This window comes from Dendronephthya gigantea, unplaced genomic scaffold (genome assembly GCF_004324835.1).
Source record: "Dendronephthya gigantea isolate DGI-Jeju-01 unplaced genomic scaffold, DenGig_1.0 000508F, whole genome shotgun sequence".
NCBI lineage: Eukaryota > Metazoa > Cnidaria > Anthozoa > Malacalcyonacea > Nephtheidae > Dendronephthya > Dendronephthya gigantea.
In genome coordinates, this window is record NW_021163518.1 from 26,155 (window position 1) to 36,426 (window position 10,272).

The 10,272-nt window shown below is 37.7% G+C and overlaps 2 protein-coding genes across 2 annotated transcripts; both read left to right on the forward strand.

Moving 5' to 3' along the window:
- The first annotated feature begins 1,163 nt into the window (after window positions 1-1,163).
- Window positions 1,164-2,856, forward strand: LOC114543652. The gene is made up of 5 exons (XM_028562546.1): window positions 1,164-1,383; window positions 1,516-1,603; window positions 2,397-2,527; window positions 2,597-2,690; window positions 2,825-2,856. The coding sequence occupies exons 2-5, from the start codon at window positions 1,519-1,521 to the stop codon at window positions 2,854-2,856; spliced, it is 342 nt and encodes a 113-aa protein (XP_028418347.1). The 5' UTR covers window positions 1,164-1,383; window positions 1,516-1,518.
- LOC114543650 lies at window positions 2,849-9,940 on the forward strand. The gene is made up of 10 exons (XM_028562545.1): window positions 2,849-2,926; window positions 3,174-3,231; window positions 3,351-3,394; window positions 4,367-4,492; window positions 5,426-5,476; window positions 7,890-7,961; window positions 8,063-8,136; window positions 8,462-8,509; window positions 8,616-8,747; window positions 9,758-9,940. The coding sequence occupies exons 5-10, from the start codon at window positions 5,470-5,472 to the stop codon at window positions 9,923-9,925; spliced, it is 501 nt and encodes a 166-aa protein (XP_028418346.1). The 5' UTR covers window positions 2,849-2,926; window positions 3,174-3,231; window positions 3,351-3,394; window positions 4,367-4,492; window positions 5,426-5,469; the 3' UTR covers window positions 9,926-9,940.
- The last annotated feature ends 332 nt before the right edge of the window (window positions 9,941-10,272 follow it).

Sequence of the window (10,272 nt, forward strand, 5' to 3'; positions counted from 1 at the left end):
TATCTTCAGCCGTTGAAGACTTGAAGTGAAGCATGATGCGGCCCGCGATCATGATGTACGTAATTCCCAGTCTTATTGCTCGGTCAGTTTGTGCCCGTGCTCGATATAGGCCACAGAATAAGGTTATTCTGTGATATAGGCATAAGAAAATATTTTTTTCTGTTTGGTTTCATTGGCAGTAGATCAAGAAAAGATATAACGGTACGTGAATGCTCTATATGTAACTTATTTTGAATTGCCTTTGAAGTGAGGTTTTGTGTGTGGGCATTTAAACTGCCGGAACTCAAATTATATATATAAACTATATAAGAGAAATTTGTAAATACCGTTGCCGTTGGCAGAGTTGACTGCTAAATGGATATCCAGAGCATATTATTGAAAATTAAGCAATAAGCCAGTATTAGTTTTCACAAGAAAACTTATACTGGCTTATTGCTTAATTTTCTTAGCTTTTCTCCCTTAAATTATAAAGCTGGTTTGGTTCGAACGCTTATAGATAGAGCACGAAAAATTAACAGCTCAATTAGCGAAAAGAAACTCTTTTCTTTCTCACTTCATTGATAATATTATCAAAATTGCTGAAGAAAAACATCCTTCCACTGCCCCGAATGTTTCTGGCCGAGAACCACAAAGAGACACTGAAAATGTCCGATATTTTCAACTGCCATATATAGGCCACTACTCCAAGATCACACAAAACGGTTAACAACTATTATCAATCATTATTGCTTGCCTTTCGAAATAAAATTGGTTTTCTTCAATATAAAATTAAAAATCTTTTTAGCTTTATAAATTTACTTGTGCGGTTTGTAGTAGCCGTTTGTTACATTGGCGAAACAATGCGCCATTTATCTACCACAGAGAACACACTTCCACTGACAAAAACTCCCACATCTACAAACACTTCCTTTCATCACCTAACTGCAAATCACACTATACAGACTCTCGTTTTACTATTCTTGACACTGCCAACTTTTCCTCTACACTTAAAATAAAAGAAGCCCTACATATAAATCAACTCAAACCTGAACTCAATAAGCAAGTTTAACACTATCTTTAGCTTGTAAATATATTGTCGTGTAGTTTCGTGACCTCACTTAGTCTGTTGTCCATGTCTAGTTTACAACAGAAGATGCTGATTCAATTTTTTCCACAGATTCAGAACTTCAGACTTTTGAAAACGAATTTTGAAAACGTTCCTAATCTGTGCCTGGTATGACTTCGAAAGGTCGAGAGCCAGTATTTTTCTTCTTCGACATCGAAGCCGCGAACAGTTCAGTTGGTGCTGACATAATTCAATTTGGGTTACGTGCGATCCAAGTGTCCATTTGATGGCAGAGTTTAGTGCATTTGTGAAAACAAAGCAGAAATTATCATCATTCAGTAATTTAATCTTTTTTAATGTTGAAAAAATTATCTTTATGTGAAATCTTTGCACAATTCTTTGCATACGCTTCATCTTTCTTTGCCCTTTCCAGCCATCAAACACCAGATCCTTTTCCTCTTGTTTTCAAGAGGATGATGAAATGGGTGACCAATAGGACTTTGGCAGCAAGCAGGAAAAGTAGAAAAAAGGGAAAACAACAGAAAATGTTTTACCCAGGTAAGTTTGAAGCGTTTTCGCCATGTAAAGGCTTGTTTGCACTGCAATTTTTTCTTAGAAAATGTGCATCATTAGGATTTAAATGAAAATTGCACAATCGGTGACATTGAAACATAGATCGCTCACAGAAAAACTGTTGTTGCAATTACTCTGAGCTAAAGGCCAAGTTGGGAAGTTCTGGCTGTGTAGGTCGATGACTACTTCCCCATGCATCAGATCTTTTCCTGCTAATCCCTGCTTCTCCCCTCTTATATTGAACCTGCATGTGGAAAAAATTGAATCAGCATAGATCTTCTGTTGTTTTTAAAAGTTCAAACATTGTATTCGTTTGTGTCGGGCTCAGCTCTTTGTAAGAATCTGCGTTCGGGTGGCATACCCGCAAATTAAAGCTCAGACAGTATATATTAATAATGTTCTAGTCGACTTGCACTTTTAAACATATTTAAAAATACCACGTAACTGGAGGGTATTCATCATGCAGTAAGTGACCATATTTGAAAGTGTCTTAGTCAAAGGCCATATAATTAGTTTATTAAATATGTTTAAAAGTGCAAGTCGACTAGAACATTATTAATATATACTGTCTGAGCTTTAATTTGCAGGTAAATTCTTTGCACAAATCAATCCACTGATGTAAAGTAACAAGCGATTCTTGCAGGTACTTCGATGTGGCACTCCGATACACCATTCGGTGTACCATTCGGTGTAGATATCTAACTAGAGTTGTCATGATGTATAAAAATAAATTTGTTTAAAAAATAATACCTAAATAACAGTTTATTTCGTTCCTCAGTTTTGCTTGCTCATGGTGGCAATCGGTCGGACTTTCCGATGTTGGTGGACAACATCTCTCGCCACAAAGCCTCATCCGGCTATTTGTACCCGAGACTTCGTGTGGGGGACACATACCAACTTTGTGTAAAGGTGAGTTCTGCATCTGATTCCGAAATTTGTGTTCTCGAATATTGGACAATGCTTTTTTATACATTTCAGCTTCAAGAAAACGGTTTGCCAATATTTGACAAACAAACGAAATTAGGAATGGAAGGTTTGCACAAATTATTCTTCCCTGGTGAAGACTTTAAAGGTACGTGTTTTCTTATAGGATCGCGATCTTTTGTTTTGTGCCGACGTAAACAAATTTATGTTTTGTGCCAACATAACCAGGAAATTTATGTGGCTTGTACGAACCAGTGAATGCTTCATTCATTTTTATCACAGATCGTCACAGTGCTTTGGGAGATGCCAGGTGATGAGGCAAATTTTCGGGGGGCCGCTTCGCAACCACCTGGAAGAAATCGAAACAAAGACGTTGTCTTCCTTGTAAGTATTTTTGGACTTCATCCAGACTCTTTAGTAATGCACATTTAATACTGCATCGTGGTTTCCTCTTGCGCACGCTACTATCTTCTCATCGTCCAATAATTTGCCCTTTAGACATTTGTGTGAACCAGACTTTTCAGACAGTTATCTGAGTTACTATTAGAATATCCTCGATGATATTTTTTACCCCAGTATGGCCTTGACTAAGCATAACAATCGTTGACTAAGCGATATTTTGTCTTTTTAGTGTGGGTTTGCAAAAAAGAAAAAGAAAAAAAAAGAAAGAAACCAAACCATTGGCGAAGGTTGGCATTGAATTCGAGCATTAACTCAGTATTCGCTAGTGAAGTGTGAAGTTCCTCTCTTTATATTTTTACATGATCTGACCCGTTTAATAGTTTCTTTGGTTATTCTTCTTTTGTAGTGCAATTTGACGTAACCGCCTATTTGGAAAGTTGATTGATGAAAGTAAGTTGTTTAATTTTCTGCTTCGTGCTCCGTACTCCGTGCTCGTGTTTTACCAATAGCCTAGGTATATTGTTTATCCGAGTTTATGGGTCTAAGTAAGCAATAACCTATCATCCCTTGCACGCTCAGAGTTTACGGTTTACGCTTTTGGAAAGACAACCTTTCAGTGGATGGGTGAATATCACTATTGATTTGGGCACAGAGATTTAAAAAATTACAACCGATTCTTCCATGCACCGAAAGCTACTGTCTGAGCTTTAATCTGCACTTAAAGCAACAGTTTGGACCTATCACAAAGTTTGGACCTATTAGAAAATCAAAGCGGAGAAGTATGTTTAAGAAAACAATGAAAGCGTGGTTAGATTTTAAACATTTCAACTGATTCTTCATCAGAAAGACACTGTCCGAGCTTTAATCTGTGCAAACAAGTACATTCTGTGCACAAAATCAATAGTCATAATCAAGGCAGAAATTTGGACCAATTACGAAATCATTGATATTTTTAAATATGTTTAAAGAATCGACTCCATGTGGTACACCGAATGGTGTATCGGAGTGCCACATCGAAGTACCTGCAAGAATCGCTTGTTACTTTACATCAGTGGATTGATTTGTGCAAAGAATTTACCTGCAAATTAAAGCTCAGACAGTATATATTAATAATGTTCTAGTCGACTTGCACTTTTAAACATATTTAATAAACTAATTATATGGCCTTTGACTAAGACACTTTCAAATATGGTCACTTACTGCATGATGAATACCCTCCAGTTACGTGGTATTTTTAAATATGTTTAAAAGTGCAAGTCGACTAGAACATTATTAATATATACTGTCTGAGCTTTAATTTGCGGGTATGCCACCCGAACGCAGATTCTTACAAAGAGCTGAGCCCGACACAAACGAATACAATGTTTGAACTTTTAAAAAACAACAGAAGATCTATGCTGATTCAATTTTTTCCACATGCAGGTTCAATATAAGAGGGGAGAAGCAGGGATTAGCAGGAAAAGATCTGATGCATGGGGAAGTAGTCATCAAGACTGACCCCATTCTAACGAAGAAACAATTGAAAGAAGGAAAAAACAAAACAAGCAGGCAAGTCTTCAGGACAGCATGCCGGCCAGCAAGCCTTAGCTGGGTAGCCCAAGCAATAAAAACGCTACCGAAAAACATGAGCCAACGTCTTTCGACGCGGCTAATTAATAAGCGGAACTACTTTGAAAAGTTTTGCTAAATTTTGAAAAAGAAAAAATGCTTTAGAGCTGTAATTTTACAAATCTTCGCTCCAAATCTGAAAGTTTTCCAACTAAATCAGTGGCATTATATGTTTCTCAATTTGAAACGTTTCTGTCCTTACGTGTTTCAAAATGCCGTCCGAAATAGATAAAAAGACTAAACGTCCTCTTGCTTAAGACTTCGTGTCTTCACATGGGGAGGGGTGGCATGAGGAAAGGCAAGCCTTACCATTTGTTTTCCCATATATTTCTCCCTACGTTTGCTCATATAATCTCAATTACACATGCAGGCCCCATGGCCCTTGGTGTAATTGGAATTTTAAAGGCACAGTAGCGCCTGTTGAGCGATGTGTTTTAGTGAAATATAACGCGGGCGAACTTTTGCAAGATGGCGGAAACCATGGAGTTAACTATCGAGACCGAGGATTTCGACTTTGTTTTGGATATAATATGTTAGCAATATAATATGTTAATTAAGCTTACTATGTAAATTTATGAAATGATGCCAACTCCCGATCTCGGCCATATTGAATTTCATGTGCTCCGATTTTGATTTTGTTAATATTCAAAATAAAATATTCGCTGCTCAACACGCCATATATTGTATAAAAGAAACATACTCCAGTCCGTAGTGAAACACGCGGGATGTTGCGAGACTTTCGAAAAGCGTAATAAAAACACGAGACGTAAGCGAGTGTTTTTTAGCTTTTCGAAAGTCGAGCAAAAGAAAAGTTTTACATGCCATTGCCACAATGTATTTTCCATTTAATTTATTTTTAGTTTTTTTTTTCAGATTGACTTGATTATCAATTACTGCATCATGGCAGAGTCGGTCGCATGCAACGTAAGTTTTCAAAATTTTTGCTTTCCCATCACTGTATCCCGCCGCTCTCTTTGAGCGTGGTCAAGGGTAAAACTGAGATAATGTCGAAGTTATACCTCATGCCCTTATCATGATAAAATCTAGGTTTTTGCGAGGCCGGATGCACTAATGATTCCAGGCGGTACTGTAACATATCTCTTGCCTCTATCAATATACGGCAAGAAAAAATATGTTGCCAATACCCTTTAATTATGTGTGACTTGTATGTTATAATCCGACTAAGAAAAACGGTAGACAAAATTTGTAGTAGGACAAAATTCGGAAAAAAGACTACAATCATGGACAAAAAGTAGGTTCAAACACGATGTTCCTGTAGATTTGACTCCATGTATACACGACATACTATATTTGAAAAAAGTTTTAGTGCTGCGTAGGCTGTAAAAATAGCAAATAACTCATTATAGTCCTTTTTTAGTTTGTTTACTCCGCTAGTAGATACTGATTTAGGATACGATTAACTATTGCTCTAAAGTCACTTAAGCTTACGGTTCGTTGTATTTTGATGAGATGTGCAATAATCAATAAGTAAAAATTAATGTTTGAGGGAAATAAGAACGAGTTTAGTAGAAACATCTGATCACGTCTCAGCATGCCGTCGGTGACTTTTATCCACCAATTATTATCATAACTCATCGGCCATGACGTTTCGCCAATGTACACGTTGTACCCGATTGGTTCTTTGACGTTCACATGGAACACTTTACCCTTCCTACCAAAATTATATTCACGTTTTGTACAGAATCCAACTTTGAGATGGGAAACATTTTGTCAACAGTATCTTTAGATCCATTTCAAAGTTATTCTGAGTCTTCGATAACGTTAGGAGTACAGTTTTAACGACGAGATCCATCGCCAAGGGTTATGTACAACTGAACTTTATTAAGTGGCTGTTGATATTGTACAACATCACATGCATAAGGAATACATTAACATATCATGTGAGCATTATATACAGGATTTGAATAATTAAACAATGTATGCGTTAACATTTCACGTGAACATTGTATACGGTATAAGCGTTGTATGCGTATACAGATAAATAGACAATGTATATGTATACGACGCTGATCTGATGTACGCGTTAACATTTCACGTGAACATTGTGTGCAGAATATGGAGAATTACCATACCAGGTGATAGATAGACTATAAATTAAACAGTTTAACCTATTGTTTGATTACGAAAAAAATGAGTTTTGCTAACAAATCCACGTCTGTAGGTAATGTGTTAGTCGTAGCATGGGGAGTAAGGAAATTTCAGACATGCAAGATGATTTTAACATTTATTTGTCTTGCAATTGTCTGGCAATTAGTTACATGCAGCAATAAAAAATAATTGCTTCTAAATCGTTATCGCTTTTTGCTCGTTTGCCATGGTTTCCTTAAGGAAGGTTTAGTAAACAATTTGGCTAAGTTTAAATTCTAATCTTCATCATCATCATCGTCATCATCATCACTGCCCTTATTTTCTTTCACATCTTCACTCGTGGTCGTTTAAAAGCCTTTTAATGAGGAACTTTCTCTTATCAACTGCAGCTTCTATTGCTTCTTCTGGGTCAAAATCATCATTTTGAATAAACGCATCTTTTGTGTGCATTATTTTCTTATGTACGGGATCTTTCTTTATTTGTCTCATCCACAAAAGGCGCTCTATGTAGATATTTTCTAATTCTTTCTGGAGTTTACGCATAGCATTCAAGTAAGCTTTCTCTTTAGCGGTATGCTCATCGAAACCACTGCTTATAAAACTTTCTTCCATTTCCTCAAAAGCTGTGTTGCTTCTTTGTTTTGCTTCTTCTTAACGGTATCCAGGGATCCATTTCTTCTTCGGATTCTGAGTCAGACACCGTCGAACTTCCAGACTGCTGAGTGGAAGTGGTCGAGACATCATCTTGGAAATCTCTTTCTTGACTGTCCGAGTCTGTTTCAGACATGTTTCTTTCTTGTTCTCGTAGTGGACAGTGTTCCTGTTCGTGTCTGCGCTGATTGTAACCGCGGCTAAAGTATCTTCCGCAAAATTGACAGCTCATTCCCTTACCACTGGAGGTGTGGGAATGGCTTGTTATCGAACAGTGATGCAGTTTTATGAGCAAATGAGCATGTGCTCATGAGCAGTTATGAGCATGTGCTCATCTGCTCATCGCAGTTATGCACATGTGCTCATCTGCTCATCGCATAAAATTTTACCCGATTCATTGAGATTTTTTGGGACGTCGGGTAAAAGTTTGCGCTAGAAGTTTGCGCGTTTTGGCTAGGGAACCGCCGGTCGCCGGCCGTTATTTCAGGATGTGATCGACAAATTAAAATATGCTGGCTCCGTTGGCTACTGATCACAGACGGCAAGCAGATTAATGGCTGCATTTTATCTTTTTCAGTTTATAAACACCCCGTATATGAAGCAATAGCTTCCTGGATAGAAACGGCCTCTCTACCGATTGTTTTGTTGGGTAAGTGGCAATTTTGCAATCGTATCCGACTGCAGACTCTCTAGTGGATTGCACGCTCATTAGTGACTGAGTGATCTAATGTGTTTGTAACTTTTTTGAAGGAGCCAAAGGAGTGGGAAAGACAACCACGCTAATCATGTTACATGAATCATGCAAAAGACCGAAACATTATTTTGTAAGTAATATTCAGAATCAGAGGATTGACCATCTGTGTTGTCTTCACGTTATCCGACAAAAATCTTTCCCGTGCTTTTTCGAACAAGCTCTTGTTGATTCCCCGCCAGACTCTTTTGTTTTGTTCAAGAAAAGCAGCAGAAGCAACATTTTTAAAGGGTACAAGCGACCTAAACCTAAATTTTATCAATTGGATAGCGACCAACGTATTAATTTATCCAATGGATAGTGCTTTTTTATCCGTTGGATAGAGCTATTCATGCTTCGTACAACGCAATTTATCCAGCGAATAAAATTTATGCGTAAACCGTTTCCTTTCTGTTTAGGACCTTTCAAGTGATCACGACGTGGTGCGCTTGTCTGAAAAATTGAAGGTTCGTCCTGAAACTGATAGAAAATTGTTATTTGTTGATTACCAATGATATGGAAATTCTACCATCTACCCATTATTAACGTTTGTTTTCTTTCTGTTAATATAAGACTATATCGCCATTATCGGGTAATGAAGAGAAAGAATATCCAGTTTGGTTGTTTGTTGACAACATACACGAAATGGTGAACTACACATGCTTAAACGACCTGATCCGTATGTACGTCAAGGGCTGGACACAGGTAATTCTGGAGAATTTTAAACATTTGTTTGCTGCTTTTCAAGAATTTCCTGTATGTCCATGCATATAAAATTCCCAAATAAATTCGGCTTAATATGGTAATAAATTTGGACCATTACTGGCAACTTGAAAAATTATTAGGAAATGAATTATTTTCATTTATAAAGTCTTGCAATTTGTTTCTAAACTCTTTATCAGTGAACGCGAGATCTTTTAGCTCATTTGGCAGATTATTCCAAGTTTTAGCCCGTAACATTCATGCCGCTAAACGTCGCCCCAGTCTCCAAAAGGGGCGTGCGGCCGGAAATATTTTGTGTATTCTGATTGGCTAAAATTCGTATTTACGACCCGAACTTAGACACACATGACATAAAACGTCTCGTGTTGTCTAACACTGTTCCTATCCTTGCGGTCACCGTTCCTATGCTGTCTGGCTACCAATTTATAAGCGAGTATAGTGCTATGGCGTGTAGTGCCCGTTCAGCGCAACATCTATAGTCAAAATTCGCTGTTTCTTGCCCATTTTTGCGCTCTTTCTTGAACTGTTTGAAAAAGAGCCAAAAATTAAGCAAAAATTAGTTTCAAGCTCTCCTCCTTTGACTTGCAGAAATGTAAGCCTATCCAACATCAACAGCAACTTGAGTCCGGAAATGCCGTCAGCTCATTGCAACCTTATAATCGCTCCCCATAAGTAAGATCAGTGAATGTTGATAATTGTAACATCAATCCAGCTCAGGCATCATCGTTTCTTAAATACTTGTAAATCATTGAGTTTAACGATACATATTTTATACATGCAGCTGCTAAATGTTGTTCCCTTTAAGAATCAGTTGTATGTTCGTTTCCTAAATATATTTGAGTAACACGCTATACCAAGATTGTACTGTTCACATAATTCCGGACCTATATGAGCAACCCTAACAATTAACCAAATCATGTTTCGGTGATGAAAACGTGAAAACCTTTTGTGTTAGAAAATTTTTTGTGTATTTTTAATTTTTTTCTCAACAGTACCGTAATCGGGGGCGTCTTGTCTGTGCAGTGTCCAGATATGGACTTGTGGGTTTGCTGAAAAAGTTCCGTATAAACTACTCCGACCTCAATACACAAGTGGTGAATCCGACTGAGGAGGTTGCATGGTCGTTACTGAGACGGGTATGTTGTGGAACAAATGTCTAGTGATGCTTGATTGCTGATGCAGTTGATTCTAGGTGTATCAGCAATGCTGCTTTTAACTAATATTCCGTTTGAACTCTTTTAGTCCTACAACGAAATGATCTCCGACCCCGCAAACGAGGTACGTTCAATAATTCCGTCTCGAGATCTGTTTATTACTCGTGCCAGGCCTTTTGTCTTTGCCCTGGTTCAATTTCAAAGGGTTTGAGCTGTACATAATTAACTGGAGAGCAGTCTTAGGCACTGTGTAGTCAAAAAGATGGCGTCTTTTGCGTCATTTTGACGTCATTTGGTCCCCAACTCTCATGTCGCTACCGCTGTACAACCGCGATCAGGCCGAAGTTACGTAA

Coding starts and splice junctions, on each gene's coding strand:
- LOC114543650 (XM_028562545.1), top strand. Junction 8,137..8,461: donor AAAGACCGAAACATTATTTT/GTAAGTAATATT, acceptor CTTTCTGTTTAG/GACCTTTCAAGTGATCACGA. Junction 8,748..9,757: donor ACGTCAAGGGCTGGACACAG/GTAATTCTGGAG, acceptor TTTTCTCAACAG/TACCGTAATCGGGGGCGTCT.
- LOC114543652 (XM_028562546.1), top strand. CDS start 1,519: ATGATGAAATGGGTGACCAATAGGACTTTGGCAGCAAGCAGGAAAAGT. Junction 2,528..2,596: donor CATACCAACTTTGTGTAAAG/GTGAGTTCTGCA, acceptor TATACATTTCAG/CTTCAAGAAAACGGTTTGCC. Junction 2,691..2,824: donor CCCTGGTGAAGACTTTAAAG/GTACGTGTTTTC, acceptor TTTTTATCACAG/ATCGTCACAGTGCTTTGGGA.